We start from the raw sequence: 19,542 nt of genomic DNA, 5'->3' as shown, positions 1-19,542 counted from the left end.
GGTCCAGGATGGGTCTAAGGCCCCCCTTGGCCTTTGGGATTAGTAAGTATGGGAATAGAAACCTCTTCCTTTCATTTCTTGAGGAACCACCGCCACAGCCCCAACTGCAGGAGCTTGTTGGCCTCCTGAACCAGGAGTTGTTCGTGAAAGGGGTCCCTGCAGAGGGATCGGGAAGCAGGGCGGCAGGAAGGAGGGGTATCCAAAAACTGCAGGGTATAGCTTTGAGCTACTGTGTCCAGAAGCCAGCAGTCCGACGTAACCCACGACAAGGTGGAGTGGTAGGGACAAAGGCAGTTGAGGAAAGGATGGGCAGGATCCGTCTGGATGACTGGGGCATCGCTCTCGAGCGCACCCACAAAACGATCACTTTTGGCCGCCCGAGTGTTTAGCGGGTTCGGGCTGGGCTGGTGAGCGGGAGGAAGGGCAGCGATGGCAAACCGAGCATCCTTTCTGGCAGATCCCTACCAGGCTTGCCAAGGCCTTGATGGCAGCAGAGGCTTGAATGGCTTTCTGGCAGACTGCGGGATATGCGTGCCCAACGAGCAAAGGGTAGCCTTCATGTTCTTCAACCCGTGTATCCTGGCGTCTGTCTGATCGGAGAAGAGTCCAACTCCATCAAAGGGGAGGTCCTGAATCGAGGCCTGCATCTCCTGGAAGAGGCCCACTGTTTGGAGCCAGAAGCTGCATTGCATGACCAAGATGATGAGACCACCCTTGCTGCTGAGTCACATGCCATTTGCAGGGAGCATCTGGCTGCCTTGGCACCGTCCTCTACCAGGGTGCCAAACTCTTGAACCTGACCCTGAGCAATGGAATCCTGGAACTTTTTAAGACTGTCCCGAAGATTATATTATATCGACCCAGCAGGACCTGATAGTTCGCCACCTGGAATTGTAGGCTGGCTGTTGAATAAATTTTTCTGCCAAATAAATTGAGTTTTTTGGCTTCTTTATTTTTGGGAGTAGAGGCGGTGGGAACCTGCTTGTCCTTTTCATTGGCTGCAGATACAACCAGTGAGCCTGAGGCTGGGTGAGTATAAAGGTACTTGAAATCTTTGGTGGGCAAGAAGTATTTTTTCTCTGCCTGTTACGAGGTGGGCGGGATGAAGGATGGGGTCTGCCACAGTGACTTGGCAATCTTAAGGACCCCATCGTGTATCGGCAGGGCAACCCAGGTGGGCGTGGAGGCTGAGAGGACATTGAAAAGGGTGTCCTCCTGCACCTCGAGCCCCGAGTACTTGATCACCTGCTGGAAAAGGGCTTGATGCTCCCTAAAGTCATCTGGGGGGCTAGCCCTGGAAGGTCCCACAACTGCCTTGTCCAGGGAAGATAAGGAAGACTTGGTTTCCGGTGGTGGCGCAGAGGGCTTGGCAGCCTCTGGAGAGGGAGGTTTAGGGGTAGATATGGGATCCTCTACCCTGACCTCAGAATTGACTTCCGGTACTGGACCCAGTGCTGGTGGAGCTGCCACCCGTTGCTCTGACTCGGCCATCGAGGAGTAATGTGAAGGGGGCATCGTCCTCACCGGAACGTCCCTTGCTCTCCAATACATTGGCCACCGGCCTTGCTGCCACTGCGGCGTCATGGACGATGAAGCAGGCTCCAGTGCCCAATCCCGTCGCTGAGACTGGGGCGATGGGCTGAACTGGGCCTCCATACCAAAGGAACCACCTTCCAGCGACCAGGGAGGAGCTGTCAACGCCTAAGTCTGTTTACCGGTCATGGCTACCGGGGATCGCTGGCCAGACGTAATTGACTGATGACTCTACCGGGGAGAGCGGTCCCGGTGCCGGGGGGACACCAGCAATAAGATAGGGAGATTTCCCATGGTGCTGGCGATCGGGACTGACGTCTAGAGGTAGATCGGTGAGAGGGTGAAGGATACCGGTCATCGTATGGGGGGTGTAGACACCATGCCGCAGAGTATTGCTGAGGAGCCCGGGAGGAAAGTCCATACGACCGATGACAAGATTGGGACCTGGCTCAGGGTTCTTTAAACCAGTATTCTTCACGGCAAGGCCCATGAGCCAGTGGCAGCTCCCATGGACCCTAAGTGCAGCTCCCTGTCGATCACGCTCTCCAGTGGGGCTGCGGCTAAGGCAGGCTCCCTGCGTTCCCTGGCCCCACGCTGTTCCCTGGCCCCACGCCATTTTGGGCTGCCCCGGCTCCACGTCGCTCCTGGAAGGGACCAGCACGCCCCCGTGGAGTAATGGGGGGAGCAGAGGTCTCAGTGTGCTGCTCCTGCCTGCAAGCACTGCCCCCACAATTTCCATTGGCCGGAAACGGGGAACTGTAGCCAATGGGAGTTGTGGGGGCAGCGCGCAGAGCCATGTGCCCCCCCAGGGGCCGCAGGGGTGTGTTGGCCCCTTCCAGGAGCGACGTGGAGCTGGGGCTGCGCAAAGTAAGTGCCACTCTCTTCAGTGGCAGATTCTGAATAGCTCTTCCACCACCCAACCTGCAGCCTCCTAGTGACAGCCCCCCACACCTCCTCCTGCACCCTAAGTCCCAGCCCTGAGTGCCCTCCCAGAGCCCGCACCCCATACCCCCTCCTGCAACCCATATTCCCTCCTGCAGCCAGGATCCCATACTCCCTCCTGCACCCGAACACTCTGCCCCAGCCCTGAGCCCCCTCCCAGAGCCCGTACCCCATATCCCCTCCTGCAACCCGTACCCCCTCCTGCACCCAAACACTCTGCCCCAGCCCTGAGCCCCCTCCGGCACCCAAACTCCCTCCCAGAGCCAGCCTCCCATTCCCCATCCTGCAGTCCAAACAATATTACCAATAACGGTAACATTACCATATCAACCAACAAAGAACTCGGAGTGTTCAAATGTCTGTGTCAGGTTGATGTGGCTCTCACATTGAAGATTTTTTACCAACGTGGCCCCCACTTCAAAAATAGTGAAGAGCACTGCCCTACGCAGTGGAGATTGACATTTCTTGTCTGGTGACCAGTGGTGCTGCTCCGCCCCCGAAGGGGTCTTAACAGCGGGCTTGCCCTCTTGGGGACCCTCAGCCTGTTCCTGTGGCACCGAAGACATCATAGGAGCAGATGGAGACCTGTGCACACTCTGCACCTCGGTTTGGGATGACGACGGTTCAGGCAGGGTTGTTGGTCCCATTCCGCTCCTAGGAGTCGGTGGCGGACCTTTAAGGGGGCTAAGAGCCCCAGTCGTGGAGGCACGCTCACGTGTCTCTGGAGAAGGCTGGCGGGCAGGCCCGGGTCCTTTGCTGGATGACCTCTGGGCCTTCTTGCTCAGTGCTGGAGAGTGCTTTTTAGCTTTCTTCTTCAGTACCAGCGTCGGTTAATTGTACCGGGAAGAGCCAGGTGCCGGGGGCACACTGTGCACAGAGGCTGAGGCGCTTGGTACGGCCTGTGTGGAAGGGTCAGAAGCCGGGTGGAGAGCGGACTCCATCAGGAGAGCCCTGAGGTGAATCTCTCTCTCCTTTTGGGTGCGGGGCTGAAAGTTCTAGCAGATCTGGCAACACTCCTTGATGTATGACGCCCCCAAGCACTTAAGGCAGCTGTTACGGGGGTCACTCACAGGCATAGGCCAGCTGCAGTCCAAGCAGGGCTTAAACCCAGGAGCACGAGGCATGCCTGGCCTGGGGCAAAGTCCCCGTTGGGACCCTAACTATTAACTAACTAACACTTAACAACTACTTAACACTATCAACAATGTACAAGAGGCCCGAAGACACAGAGTCCAAGGGAAGAAAACCGTTGGCTCTTGTCAAGCAAGAGAGGCACTCCGACTGATCACCACGGGCAGTAAGAAGGAACTGAGAGGATGTGAGCTGGCAGCACCTGATATACTGTGGTACGAATACAACAGTCTAGAGGGCGCCACAGAGATCCCTACGAGTTCTGCTAAGGCAAAAATCTTTGACAGTTGCACACATGGGTGCACACACACCTAGAATGGCATCAACGTGAACAAGCACTTGAACAAAAAAAAATTCCAGTCTTGATTTTAAAATTGCCAGTGATGGAGAATCCATCACAACCTTTGGTAAATTATTCCAATGGTTTATTACTCACTGTTAAAAATGTAGGTCATATTTCCAGTCTGAATTTGCCTAGCTTCAACTTCCAGCCACTGGATCATGTTATACCTTTATCTGCTAGATCAGAGAGAGCCCATCTGTTCCCCGTACGTTCATATAGACTGTAATCAAGTCACTCCTTTACCTCCTCTTTGTTAAGCTAAATTGACAGAGCTTGTTGTCTAATTCTTTAATCAAACTTGTGGCTTCTCTCTGAATCCTCTCCAATTTATCAGCATCCTTCTTGAACAGTAGACATCAGAATTAGACACAGTATTACAGCAGTGGTTACAACAGTACCAGAGTAACCTCTCTACTCTTTCTTGAGATTCCTGTTTATGCACCCAAGGATTCCATTATCCCTTTTGCCACAGGGCCACACTGGGAGCTCATGATCAGCTGATTATCTACAACTCCCTAATCTTTTTTTTCCCCTCCCCAGAATCACTGCTTCTCAGGACAGAGTGCCCCATCATGAAAGTATAGGCTACATTCTTTCTTCCTAGATGTATTCATTTACATTAGCCATCTTAAATGTGTAATTATTATTTCTATTTTGTGGGTGGAAAACCAAAATGGTTATTAATTTCAAATATGATCACTTGTACAACAAGGTGGTAAAGGTGGCTTTACTACACTATGCCATTGGCAAAGGAAGCTTATGGGAGCATACAAAGTTTATATAAAACATCATGTAACCTGTGAATAAATTTAATGAAATTTAGTGCTAACAAAAACAATGACTAAACTGAACTGAACTAATATATGCAGGTGGTGTACAAAGTTGCTACACAGTTCTGGCTTATTTGTACCATGAAACTGTCAACCAGATGGGCAACTCTTGACTGTAGGAGTCAGAACTTTCACAGACACTAAACCTAAGTCTACACTACCACTTATGTCAGTATAACTTATGTCACTCAGCAGTGTGAAAAAGCCAATCCCATGAACGACATAAGTTACACCGACCTAAGCATCAGTGTGGACAGTGCTATGTTGGCGGGTGAGCTTCTCCCAACAATACAGCTACTGCTGGTCATGGGGGCTGGAGTAATTGACCCGACAGGAGAGCTCTTTCCCATCAGCTTAGAGCGGCTACATTTGAGAGCTTACAGCAGCTCAGCTGCATCGGTTCAGCTGTGCTGCTGTAAGATCTCTAGTGTAGCCATAGCTAAGACAATGACGCTCATTCCTGCGTTTTGGGAAAGTTACAGGGAGGAGCTAGACAGACGCTCTAGCTAGGCGGAGTGGAAGCAACCAAAGCAGGGACCTCTGGACATTCAGAGAATTTTCTGCAGTTTTGAACTGCAACTCTGCTCTGTGCTGATTGGCTGTTTGTGCCAACCCTCTCCCCGTGCCTTACAGTCCCTCAGTTTCACTCTACACCTAACCTCCCCTCACTTCCCTTCCATTTAGCTTATCCCCACTTAAGTAAATAGACCCAACCCATCTCTTCCCCCTCCCCAAACAGTGGCACAAACATGATATTTTCATTTTCTACCATCACAGTGTTCATTGGGAGGTCGCTCTGTCAGAGCATAAATTACAATGGCAGGCTGAGGGAAGCAGGGAGGCAAAGCGAAAGCTAAGGCTAAGTCTTATTCCTTGAGGGCTGGGTTGCAGTTCCCTGTGGACTGTGTGCACCATCTTCTCTGCTAAGACAATTATGTGGAGTGAGCTGGGGCAGGAGCCCCAGTCTACATGGCCATGGAGCTGGAATATCTGACAGCTGAGATTCTTGAGCTGGCATGCAACACTGGAGGAAACCAGGATCATCCCCCATTACCTGCAGCTCATCATCTGTCATGACAAGGAGCTCAACAAGCTGCTGAGGAAAGTCACAATTGTTCAAGGGATGTCCTGCTCTACATCCAGGCTGTGCTGCTGCCCAAGAAAACTGAGAGCCACAAGGCCAGGAACAAATAAAAATGACCAAGAAAAATGATGAACATTTCTGTGTGTGTGCTTGTGTACCCCTTGCCCTACCCTGTATCTGTCTCTTCTGTTTAGACTGCAAGCTCTTCAGGGGAAGAAACGTCGACTACTCTGTTTGTTCAGTGCCTAGCATAATGGGATCCCATTCTTGGTTGGCCCTTAAGCACTACTGTAATAAACTGGATTAATAAATATGACAATTCCACATGCCTCACTTTGGGCAAACTAAAAGCAATACTTATTTCTTCTTTCTTTATTTCCTTCAGTAAGACAACCACTCCTCTTCTCCCACTATAACCACCCAACCACCCACCACCACCTCTATTTTCTTTTAAAATACGAAGGAGGTGCTCAGAGAGCCTTGCACAAGCATGCTGAACACCCTGTGGCACAGGATGCGATCCAAAGCCTGCCCATGCAGCAAGGGACAGGTTCCTATCCGTAGAGAGGCAGTGCATGTGCCACAGACGAATGCTTGGCTCTGCAACTATTTCAGAGAGGAAAATTCAGAGGTTACCTCTCTGTCTGCCTGAGGTGGGGATATCATGGGCTGGCCAGCTTCTAGAAGTGTCCCTTTACCAGTAGAGATGTCTGTGATTAGAGCCACCGGGCACCTGCCCCACTCTGCAGGTTGCCATCTGGTTCCTGTCTGTGCATATGGCATCAATGCCTGCAACCAGTTGGCAGAGGGGAATTTAGAGATGGTGATTAGGAAGGGTGGACATGACTTCCACACACACGCCCTACATCCTCAATTGCATATCTGCAAGGGATGTGGCATCACACCCTGACTCTGCCAACTGGCATGACCTCTGTGCACTCATGCAGAGGGGAGTGCATGCAGATCATCTTCACTACTTGTGTAGCTCTCTGTATCAGGAGCAACTGGCGATCCATACCACAGGATTACCTCGCTCTGCTCAGCATTATTGGTGCTACTCCTTATCCTATTGGAGGATCAAGACCATACTGAGATAATTTGAAAAGGGGGCGTGCAAATACCTAAATGAGGATGGATCAATTTAATCAGGACTTGCAATGCTCACTACTAACCCAGTGCTGAATGTTTCTGTAGTAGAGGTTCCGAATCATTCTGAACTGCATCACATGTAGGGGGAATCCACAGAGATTCAAATTCTTTTTTATTTTTATCCTAATTCAGCATTTGAACTCAGGCTCCCAGAGATAAGAGGGCAGCGGACAGTTCACATGTGTAAAAATAAATAATGCCCTGTGATTTAGGCTAAAGGGCTTATGAAACCTTTGCGCACACAGACATTTTAATCACAGTACCATGTTTTTGTACTCAAAATAGGAGCAACTGTAACCAGACACACTACATTATCGGAATGCATCCAATGAAGTGAGCTGTAGCTCATGAAAGCTTACGCTCAAATAAACGTGTTAGTCTCTAAGGTGCCACAAGTCCTCCTTTTCTTTTTGCGGATACAGACTAACACGGCTACATTATATGTTATTCAGAATTATTCAGAGGGATGCCTTTTATTCTCTAAAGAAAATGGGGAAGATGAATGTATTAATGAACTCCTACTCATCTGCTATCTTTTGAACACATTTCCTATCACAGAAATTTGCTTTTTACACATCAAAATGGCATTGTTATGTGGCATCCTCATGTGACAACAACCTCAAATACGAAATTCCAGTTAATGTCTTTTAATTCATTATACTTAGGCTTGGCAGAATTTGATTTTTTAATGTAATTTTGATGGATGAAATCAATGCTTATTTTAAAGCTTTTTTTTATTTTTATCAATTTAAGTTTTCACCGATGTGGGAAATTAATGGGAGATCAAACAATTTTTAATGACAGTAGACCCTGATATCCAAAAAGTTAAAGCTTTAATATTGTTAAAACAAAAATGGTCAATATCACATCAAAATATACACAGTAAGTATCCTTACATCAAACACTAATAAGTTCTCAAACAGCATTTTTTTTTTTTTACTTTGCTTATCTATAAATTTAGATTATCGTTGATGGTAATTTTTTTGCTAGTTTGTAGATTGATATTTCCTGATATGTACCAACAAAAAAATCTAATCCTTCCAATCCTAATTATACTCAAAGAGCAGACTGCTAAGGAGTCTTTTCATATCTCAAAGAAAAAAATGTATTTTAATTAATAATGTACCACACCACCTTTAATTAGGTCTCTCAGTTTATTGAAAAAAGAACAGGAGTACTTGTGGCACCTTACAGACTAATACATTTATTTACGCATAAGCTTTCGTGGGCTACAGCCCACTTCATCGGATGCATGCAGCGGAAAATACAGTAGAACGATTTTATACACTGTGACAAGGTCGGGCCAGATGGCTACAGGAGAGTAATTTTTTTTTTTTGAAGCAAAACATGTTTTTATTTGCATAACACACTTACAAAGTAAAAACAGCAGCATATGCAATGTGTAACACAGCAACCAATCACAATTGTTTTCTCATTAGCTTCAGGGGAGGGAAGTGTTCAAGCTTGCCTGGGCCCAGAGCTGGGGGCTTCCTCGACTCTCGTGGTCTTCCACCCTTCCGAGTTACCTGGTGGCCCAGAGCGAGGGGGCTTCATTGACTCTTGTGGTCTTCCACCCCCTCGAGTTATCTGGCGCCGCGCCCGAGTGTCACCAACAATTCCCTCCTCTGAAAGCACCCAACAAGAGGGGCAGGCTGTGGGGTGGACAATCCGGGGGGGGGGGGGGGCACGTGCACCCACGTGTGAAAGGACCCCTCTGAGGTGGTGGTGTCCGCAGCAGCAATGGCTGGGGCCCCTTACCCTCTCCCCCAATCAAAGGGTCAGACAAAGGGACCCGGATGGGGACACCGAGCAGAGAACCTCAGACAGCGCCCACCACTCCTCAAAAGCATCAAGGGAGTTGATGGACGCCGCCCAGAGGAACTCCGCCCGGATACGTGAACAGACCGAGGATCGGAAAACGGCCCCACAGTCACAGGAAGCTCCATTGGCCAACCTCCTCTCTCTGGTTTATAGATGGCCATTTTAGCCAGGACCAGGAGGAGGTTAACTAGGAGATCCCGCGACTTTGTGAGGCCACGGATGGGGAGTGCATAAATAAAAAGGTGAGGGGAAAAATGCAACCAAAAACGTAACAGGAGATTTGTGAGGAGCTGGAACAGGGGCTGCAGCTTGGCGCACTCCAAATATACGTGTGCCAGGGTTTCCCTCACACCACAAAACGGACAAGTATCTGGGACGGGGCTGAACCGCGCCAAGTACGTGCCCGTGCTCACAGCTCCCTGAAGGACCTGCCAACTGATGTCCCCGACGGGCCCCGGAACCAAGTTGGAATATAGGCTGGCCCACCGGGGCTGCTCACCTTCCAAAGGTGGCAGAAGGTCTCGCCACTTTGTGTCGGGGCAGGACACTAGAGTGAGGGCGTGAAGGGTGTGGAGCACGAGCGTGTATAGATGTTTCCTTGGCGCAGTTTGGAAGTGTACCGGCTGCAGTTCATGCAGTCGGCTCGCAGTGAAGGGGTGAGGGGATCGATTGGGTCTGCAGGGCAGGGGTCCAATTAAAAGGTCCGGTGGGCCTGGGGTAGAGGGCGTGCCCTCGAGCAGGACCCGGACGAGGTAAGCTTGAGCAGCGGGCGGCAAAGTGGCCTTCGCCTCCTGAAGTATGCGCCGGGGGGTGCGAGGTCTGGAGAGCCCCATGCGCCGGGCAAGCGTCAGGGGATCCAGCCAGTTTCCCCGGTCGTAGTCCAGGAGGTCTCCGACTCTCGTGACTTCTGCCAGGATCAAGCTCTGGCGCACCGAGCGGGACTCCGCCACCTGCACATGGAGCTGGGGGTTGTGTAGCAGGGGCTCCATGAGGAGAACTACCCCCTCGGTGGCCGCCACGGACCTGGTTGTTAAAAAGTTTCCAAGTCCGGAGGAGGTCCTGGTAGAAGACCGGCAGCTCGGAGAGGTCTCGCGGAAGACCTCCCAGAAGAAGATAAAAGAGCTGCCGGTCATATTGGAGCCCTTGGATGCGGCGCAGGATGGCGTGCGCCAGTGTGCTCCAAGCCGAACTGCCTGCACCACAGAGGAGCCTCTGTAAGGCCTGGAGGCGGAAGACACAGACCTGAGTGTGTAGACACTTCAGGCCCTGTCCTCCTTCCTTCAGGGGTAGATGAAGAACCCCTACAAGGGCCCAGTGCGTTCCTGACCAAAAGAACCCCAGAATCGATGTCCGGAGGTTGGTCAGGAAACCCGCGGCCGGGACCAGGGTGTTCAGCCGGTACCAGAGCATGGACAGAACTAGTTGATTAAGCACCAGCGCTCTCCCTCGGAGGGAGAGACATTGGCGTAGTCCCGTCCATTTCCGGAGCTGCTCTATCACCCTGCCCTCTAAATTTTCCCAGTTTTCCGGCAGAGAGGGATGCGTGGCAGAAAGGTAAATGCCGAGGTAGAGCAGCGGACCTGCGCTCCACCGGATGGTCTGAAGCGCGGGTGGGAGGGAGCTCGCCTGCCGCCAGTCTCCTACCGCCAAGCCCGAGCTCTTGACCCAGTTGACCCGGGCAGAGGAGGCTGCCGAACAGATGGCCTGGCAAGCCTCCACCCGCGCCAAGTCGCCGGGGTCCTGGATCACAAGGAGCACGTCATCAGCGTACGCCGACAGGACCAGCTGCAGCTCCGGCTCCCGCAGCACCAACCCTGTGAACCTCCTGTGGAGGAGACAGAGGAAGGGCTCGATCGTCAGAGCGTACAGCTGGCCCGAGAGGGGGCACCCCTGCCATGCTCCCCGCCCAAAGCTGACCGGTTTGGTCAGGGTCCAGTTGAGCTTAACCAGACACTCTGCGGAAGTGTACAGCACCCGGAGAAAACCCACAAACTGGGGTCCGAAGCCACACTCCTGCAGAGTGCTCAGAAGGTACCCGTGGTCCACCCTATCCAACGCCTTCTCCTGATCTAGGGACAGGAGGGCGAACGACAGACCGTCTCTACGCCCGAGTTCCAAAAGGTCCCGAACCAGAAACAGGTTATCAAAGATACTGCGGTCCGGGACGGTGTAGGTCTGGTCTGGGTGGATCACGTCCGCCAGCACAGACCCTAGCTGCAGCGAGATTGCTTTCGCTACGATTTTGTAGTCCGTGCTGAGGAGCGAGACGGGACGCCAATTTCGTAAATCGCGGAGGTCCCCCTTCTTCGGCAATAAGGCGAGCACAGCTCGCCTGCACGAAAGAGGGAGGACCCTGCTCTGCAGAGACTCGGCCCAGACAGTGATTAGGTCTGGGCCGACGACATCCCAAAACACGTGGTAGAACTCCACGGTCAGCCCGTCCATGCCTGGAGACTTATTAGTGGGCATACGATGGAGGGCTTCTGAGAACTCGGCCAGAGTGACAGGCAACTCTAGCCGGTCTCGGTCGCTCGCGCTGACTGTAGGGAGCTCCTCCCAAAGCACTCTGCAAGCGCTAGGGTTGGTTGATCCGGGGAGAAAAGACTTGCGTAGAAGGCTCGGGCCCTACCGCACATCTCTGCCGGTTCCGTGAGGGGGGTGCCATCGTCTGCCAGGAGGCAGGTGGCGTGTTTCTTGGCCCCCCTTGTTTTCTCCAGGGCATAGAAGAAGCGGGAGCCGCGATCCATTGCCCGAAGGAGGCGAATGCGGGATCGAACAAAGGCGCCCCGGGCCCGATGGCCCTCAAGGGCCCGGAGCGCCTCCCGCTTCTCCCGGCACGCTCTGCAGAGGAGTGGGTCTTCGGGGCTGGCGGCCAGACGCCTCTCCAGCTCTAAGACCTCCAGTTTCAACTGCTCTATCGCTGCATTTCTCCGTCGGCTGGTGCCCCGGGTGTAGTCGCGGCAGAAAAGCCGGGCGCGCACCTTCCCCAGGTCCCACCATCGCCGCGCTGAGGGAAAGGCACGCCGCTGCCCTCACCAGGCCAGCCAGAATTCCCGGAAGGACGTCACGAAGCCCTCATCCTCCAACAGGCTGTTGTTAAAATGCCAACAGGCCGGCCCCGGCCTCTCCGCACAGAGGGAGGCTGTCACGGTGGCTAGATGATGGTCAGAAAATGGGGCCAGCCGAATGCTGGAGGAGTGGGCTTGTGAGAGATGGAAGCGTGATAAATAAATGCGGTCCAACCGGGAGTGGCTTGACCGATGGGCTTAAACCCCGACAAAGGTGAACATGGAAGTGTCATCCGGGTGGTGGTCACGCCAGATGTCCACTAGGGAGTGATGTTCAACTATCTCCCAGAGCATGTCCGCAGCGGCCGGGCACTGCTCGGTCCCCGAGGGGTCTCGCTCCTTGAGGGTGGTATTAAAATCCCCTCCGAGGACCAGGCACTCGCGAGAATCTAAGGTGCCGAGGAAGGCGGAGGCCTGCTGATAGAATTGCAGCCGTTCCGGGCCCGATGTTGGGGCATAGACGTTAACGAGGTTAACCACGAGCCCCTCTATATGGGCCCGGAGATGCAGCAGGCGACCCTGCACGGCCTCGGCGACCCCTAGCACCTCGGGCCGTAGGTCGGGGGAGAACAGGGTCGCCACTCCAGCCTGCCAAATCGTGGAATGGCTAAAGTAGACCCTGTCCCCCCACTCCAGCCGCCACTATCTTCGGTGGTCAGATCCGTATGGGTCTCCTGCAGGAAAATCACAGAGTACCCTCCCTTCCGAAGGAAGGAGAGCACCTGGGACCTGCGGAGAGCCATCCTACAACCCGGGTGTTCAATGTTGTGATGGTGAGAGGTGTCATGGGAAGGACCGGGGGTGGGGGGGGGAGGGGGGTGGAATCCTCACTGGCAGGGATGCTCGCATTACCCAGTGGGCCGCGCGACATTCCCTGACCCATCCCGTAGGTGAGTAATTGGTCACGGAAGACGCGGACCCGCCAGTAGGCCGCGGCATCCTGCTTCCCCATTCCTTTACCTTCCCCCATGAGGGCCCTTGTGGACCGGAGGATTTGAAAAAAATCCCCCCATCGCTGGAGAGCAAGCTGTACCTTGTTGCGGGAGCCACGGACATCCTCTAAAAACTTCCGCAGCTCTCCTCGCAGCTCATGGGGGGGGTGGGGTTACGGTTTCCCAGTTGTTCCCTGGCGGGGCCCTTGGTGCAGCCCCGTGGCCCACTAAAACGGGCAAGCAGGGTGCGGACCCCCGACGGGGTGCCTGATGGGCTGGAGCTTCTAGGCCCGCCTCAAGCCCTGGGGCGATAGGGGGCGGTGGAGGGAAAATAACAGCCCCTAATGGGTCGGGGCAGGAGAATGCAAATGCCGCTCCCTGTGGGTCATCGGTTGGAAAAGGGAAGGAGACAGCCCCGGGGGCGGCGATAACATCGCAGGAGGTAGACTGGATAGGGGTAGGGGCAGGGGCAGGGGCAGAGGCAGAGGCGAGGTTCTGGGTTTCGGGAGACAAGCAGCTGGATGGTGGCGCCTCCCGATCAGGCTCGAGGGTTAAGGGGGTAGGGAGGGAGCTCTCAATGATACCGGGCATGCGCTTTGTGGTGGATTTAGTGGCTACAGCATCAGGAGGTGGATTATCTTCTGTTGGGCCCCCGCCCGGGAAGGAAATCGATTGCTCCGCACCAACGGGGGGTGCCCCAGGCTCGGTGGTCGTCAGTGGGGTGCCATCAGCGGCTGGGTCGATGGAGGAGTCCAGGGGCTCCTCGGAGGTAGGAGCAGAAACAGCAGTTAGGGGGAGGGAGCATGGGGAAAAGAGAGGTGGAGTGAGGTCGCCCAAATCAAGGTTTGCTCGCAAAAGGTCGTCCTCCCCCTGAGGGGTCAGATCTAGGGCCTTGATCTCCTCGAACATGGAGGAGAGGACACTTTCCGTCACCCCGGGGTTCTCCCCGCTGGCACCCGCCGCGACGGTTGCCTCGGAGTTCACATGAACCACCATATGCTTGTCCAGAGAGTCCTGTTTGGTTGGCTGGTGCTTCTGGCCCACACGGTGGAATCAGGGCGAGCAACTAAGTCCAGAAGCAGATGTTAAACAGCCAGCAATGACGATGGAGGGGGCAGTGATGAGGATAGTAGTGTGGGGGTTGGGAGGACACAGATGGATCGGGGGGCAGCTCCGTGCCACACCCCCTGTGTCCCTACAAACACAATCACGACACAGTCAAGGCCTCCCCCCACACGAGAGCACAGTTCGAAAGTTACTCAGTCTTGGGCCTCCTCCACGGCGCTTTGTAGATTCCCCGCGTGGTGTTCCTCCAGTAGACGGCTGTTTCTCTGTCTGTTCCGGGCTTTCTTTTTCGCATTCCAGGGATACCGGAGCGGATGATAAGAAATCCTCTCTGCCGGAGACGGGTCCACAGACAAACAGCAAGCGGCTGGATCTGGGGACTGGGTCCTTCCACTCCCCCCATCCAGGGAAGCGGGCCGGCAGGTACCCCCTCTCTCGGCTGGGGAGGGGGTTCAGCTGGAGTGGCAGCAGCGTGCTGTCTCTGGTGTGAAATACGACAGGTATTCTGCAGCAGAGACACTACAGAAATGTCTTTTTTGTGTGATTATTTTAGGAAGGAATTGAATAATAACTTAAATTGACCCTGTGAGGGCCATTTTAGGTAGGTGGAATGTTCCATGATTACCCAACATGGAATTTAGCCACACCACCAGAATAATCATTTTTACTGAACTGGATGGTTCTAAAACTCATTTGAAAAATAGCAGCACAAAGTCCCTATCACAATAATAGCTCATTAGTTCAATACCAATTCAGAGGATGAGTATTACCTACCTAAATCGCCCAACTCTACCTTTTGCAGCACCTGGGGTTTTCAGAAACATTGTTCTAAGTACAGACCATGCTTTGGTTAGCTAGGGGATTTAATGAGGTAATAGCCAAGAGTTATATATCAGGGTAATAACAACAGTTTTAAAACTGTCTGCATTTCATTAGCACTCAGAATGTGCTAGGTGATGGCATCAAGCACAGAAAGGCAGTCCCTACCTCCAAACAGCAATACTCCTTATTTGTGAATTGTCAACATTACTGAAATTTTATTCGGTTTCTCCTCAAACTATTTTTTGTGCAAAATAAGTCATAAGCAAAAACATAAATGCCATTGTCTTACCTGCAGATTGAGCATTGTAAAGAGAAGGATCTACAGCTGGGATATTCTGTGGAGTGGGTTGAATGGTATTACTTGTTACACCTGCAAATCAGCAAAACAACAGTGGAATTATACTATGTTACTTTTAATTATAGACTTAAAAAGCAAGTTGTTAACAGGAGGTTTATTTGTGTTACTTACAGTGTAAACAATCCCGTACTGGCTTTTATCGGAAATAATTATAACTGAAGGAAACTTTAGGAGAACTTCAGAAACATTTATAAAGTGCTTCTGAAAAATAATTTGTTGGCTACGAATGTTTAAATATTTCTAAATAGCACCTTTCATGAAGACGAAATCAAGACACATTCAAGAACAGCTATTTCAGTACAATATTTCATAGAAGTAACAGGTACGGAAAAGTTGGTGTGAAAAAAGGTCCAGTGGGAACAGGTGGTCACCAGATTCAGAGTTTTAGGGAAAATTAGTACAAGGAACTAGGAGAAAGCAAACGGATTGGGGAGGAGAGAACAGAAGTAGCATTTGTTTATTCTCAAAGAGGGTTAAGAATTTCAGGCCAAGAAGAAGAGTTAAGGATTGAGACATGAGGAGATACAGAAAAGTTGTTCCACATGATGGTTGCATAATGAAAAGGAACATTTTTTATCTGGGATTGTGCTCCTTTGAAAATACAATTCTCACTCCAAAGTCTTGTGCTCTCAGTGAGAGAGACAGCACTTCTCTATCTCAAATCTTTCTCTGACCCCTGAGATAACTCCCCCCCCCCCCCCCAACACATGCAGACAACCCCTTATTACCCTACAACCATGCCATTACCCTGGGGCATCCTAAACTACCAGTTGTGTGTCTCGGATGGTGGATGAAGGAACCCCATATAGGATAAGGAGTCATGGATCTAAGGTTGTGAGTCAGATGAACTACCAGTTTATCTAAAAAAGTTGTAGTTATGGAAAAACCCAGATACAGGAGAGTCTGTCTCAGTTAGCTAGCTTGAAGGAGACCTCAGCCTTTTGGAATCACTGAGTTCAAATGGAGGTCTGACGGTGGTAGACGAAACCTGTTAAGGAGTTCATCACCTGAAACAAGAGATCCTAACAGCTAAAATTAGGTGTTGGAATGTGAAAACCATGTGGGTTCACTGTGAAACTGAGTCAAGTAATTAAGAGTCAGACTCAATTCAATAATGGTATTCCCAGAGGAAGAAAATGAGATGGACTGAATGTGGAATACTCAATTCAGTTGAAAGAAAAGGAGTACCTGTGGCACCTTAGAGACTAACCAATTTATTTGAGCATAAGCTTTCATGAGCTACAGCTCACTATGCTCAAATAAATTGGTTAGTCTCTAAGGTGCCACAAATACTCCTTTTCTTTTTGCGAATACAGACTAACACGGCTGTTACTCTGAAATCAATTCACTTGGTATCATGGTACTCTATTCATGATACTCCTAAAGAGATAGTTGGAATAGTCCTTGACCAAAAGGCAACACAAGCTCTACAAGAATGGGAACCAGTCAACTCATGAATTATAAGAGCACGTTTTGTTACAAATCATGCTAAGTAACTACCATCCAGTGTTACACACTTACCAATGATCATGATGAACAAGCAAAGGGTGCATTCTACAACAAGTTGCAAGATGTACTAAACCAGGTCTATGCTTATGATGTAGTTCTGGGTGATATGAATGCTCAAGGTGGTAATGGCAGCCTCGGATCTGATCACTTCATAGACATGGAATTGAGGGGCAGATTGGTAAAAGATTCATTGAAATGTGCAGCATGTATAACTTGTGCCATTGGTGGGGGTACTTTCCCCTCATCTCAGGAAACACAAACTACCAGGCAAGTCAAATGATGGAACTGCTGAGAAACAATTGGATAACGCTGCCTAAACAGATGGCACAGATGATCACTGCAGGATGCAAGATCTTTTAAAAATTCTGATGCAGGAAGTAACCACTACCTTGCCATTGGAACAGTTAGAATCAAGCTAAAAGACAAGTTAACAAGAAAAGAGATGATATTTGATGGAAGGAGGGAGTTTAAAATCCAGCAGTCCAATGAATCTGAAGAATTGCAGGTAACAAATGATGATATAGAGGAACAATGGGCTTGCTTTAGAGATGTCTGATGGGAAGCTGCAATAACTTCACTTGGATCAAGATGATCAAGGACAGAAGAGTGGATACAGCCAGGCACATGGAAACTGAGTGAAGAAAGAAAAGTCTTAAAAAAGAGCCAATCACAGGTGACACAACCAGAGGAACAATGCATGCTGCAATAGGAGTAAGTAGAGAAAGACAAAGAAGTTATACTGGAAAGATAGGAGAGAATCTTGGGTGCCATCGCTGGAGCCAGGACTCTTGGTGCTGCTAGGCTCTATGGCAGGGAGCCTTCCAACCCCTTACAGGCTCCCCTCACGTCAAAAGGTAGCCTGCCAGCCAACAGAACCCGAGCTGGAGCATGGAGCCTAGCAACCCTGAGAATCCTGACTCCAGCTGGGGCTCCCAGGGCTGGCAGGCTCCTTGCTGTGGAGCAGCTAAGTGAAATTGACACACTTGACAGTTTCATAGCTGCTTTTCAGTGAACAGGGCAGCAAGCATAGCATTGTTGGAAGAGCAGAAGGGCGAAGACACTCCATTAGATATGGTCCCAAACGTAGGAAAAGGATGTATCTGGGTGGAGAGATTTGAAGATGAGAAAAGTTAATAAACCAGGCATCAATGGAGGTATTCAAATGGGAGTTGCAAAGCTCCAAAGATGCATTAGAATAACTCAACCTCTTGTGCACTTTTACCAATTGGAACAGATTTAATTGCCCACATGGGAACTTTCACCATTAGCTTTGTCAGCGAATGGATATGCTATGTCCACACTATGAGGGTTTTATATCTTTTAGGGTAAACAATTTTGCTTATTCTGTTTTAACTGTGAGTGTACCCACTACCCATATAAACATCTTTTTTACATCTTGTGATAATGTGTTGCCAAAGGCTAATTATGCACAATGTCAACAGTGTTTCCTTTTATCAGTTATAAATGTGTTGCCTTTTAATTCTATTGATGGTCTTCTTAATCTTGTATAATGAGAAATGGCAAGTGGGAGTGTCCAATTCACCTTCTGTATCACATTCATTAATTGGTATATACCTCTATCCTGTCCCCTTATTCCTCTGCTCTCTTAAGTAAATTTCTTTTCAATCTTTTAAATTTCTCCTCGTATGGGAGCCTTCCTATGCCCCTTCTATTTCTTTTACATCTCTTTGAGATGGGTCACGAGAACTAAGCACTGTATTCCAACTGAGGATGTACAGAGATTTAAATCAATACATTTTAATATTTCAGTCATATTTTCTAGACCTTTCTTAGCACTCTGCATTTTGGTTAGATTTTTTGACTGCCACTTGCCCACAGAGTAGATACTTTCATTGACTTGTCCACAAATCTTTGAAGACTCATGGCGATCGGGGAAAGTCCCGGATGACTGGAAAAAGGCTAATGCAGTGCCCATCTTTACAAAAGGGAAGAAGGAGGATCCTGGGAACTACAGGCCAGTCAGCCTCACCTCAGTCCCTGGAAAAATCATGGAGCAGGTCCTCAAGGAATCAATTCTGAAGCACTTAGAGGAAAGTGATCAGGAACAGTCAGCATGGATTCACCAAGGGCAAATCACGCCTGACTAATCTAATTGCCTTCTATGACGAGATAACTGGTTCTGTGGATGAAGGGAAAGCAGTGGACGTGTCGTTCCTTGACTTTAGCAAAGCTTTTGACACTGTCTCCCACAGTATTCTTGCCAGCAAGTTAAAGAAGTATGGGCTGGATGAATGGACTATAAGGTGGATAGAAAGCTGGCTAGATTGTCGGGCTCAACGGGTAGTGATCAATGGATCCAGGTCTAATTGGCAGCAGGTATCAAGTGGAGTGCCCCAAGGGTAGGTCCTGGGGCCACTTTTGTTCAATATCTTCATAAATGATCAGGAGGATGGTGTGGATTGCACCCTCAGCAAGTTTGCAGATGACGCTTAACTGGGAGGAGAGGCAGATATGCTGGAGGGTAGGGATAGGATACAGAGGGACCTAGACAAACTGGAGGATTGGGCCAAAAGAAATATGATGAGGTTCAACAAGGACAAATGCAGAGTCCTGCACTTAGGACGGAAGAATCCAATGCACCGCTACAGACTAGGGACCAAATGGCTAGGCAGCAGTTCTGCAGAGAAGGACCTAGGGGCTACAGTGGACGAGAAGCTGGATATGAGTCAACAGTGTGCCCTTGTTGCCAAGAAGGCCAATGGCATTTTGGGATGTATAAGTAGGGGCATTGCCAGCAGATCGAGGGACGTGATCGTTCCCCTCTATTCGACACTGGTGAGGCCTCATCTGGAGTACTGTGTCCAGTTTTGGGCCCCAAATTACAAGAAGGATGTGGAAAAATTGGAAAACGTCCAGCGGAGGGCAACAAAAATGATCAGGGGACTGGAACACATGAGTTATGAGGAGAGGCTGAGGGAACTGGGGATGTTTAGT

The 19,542-nt window shown here is 50.5% G+C and overlaps 1 protein-coding gene across 4 annotated transcripts in view; it reads right to left on the bottom strand.

Moving 5' to 3' along the window:
- Positions 1-19,542, bottom strand: part of VTA1 (vesicle trafficking 1) — an 82,876-nt gene that overhangs the window by 8,407 nt on the left and 54,927 nt on the right. For all 4 annotated transcript variants that reach the window (XM_037894898.2, XM_037894899.2, XM_037894900.2 and 1 more), the window contains one exon: positions 15,010-15,090. In XM_037894898.2, the coding sequence (XP_037750826.1) occupies positions 15,010-15,090 (81 nt within the window). The remainder of the gene's footprint in view (positions 1-15,009; positions 15,091-19,542) is intronic.

This window comes from Chelonia mydas, chromosome 3, assembly GCF_015237465.2.
Source record: "Chelonia mydas isolate rCheMyd1 chromosome 3, rCheMyd1.pri.v2, whole genome shotgun sequence".
Lineage (NCBI taxonomy): Eukaryota > Metazoa > Chordata > Testudines > Cheloniidae > Chelonia > Chelonia mydas.
Note: the sequence above shows the minus strand (reverse complement) of the source record. Positions and strands in the feature narration are given on the sequence as shown.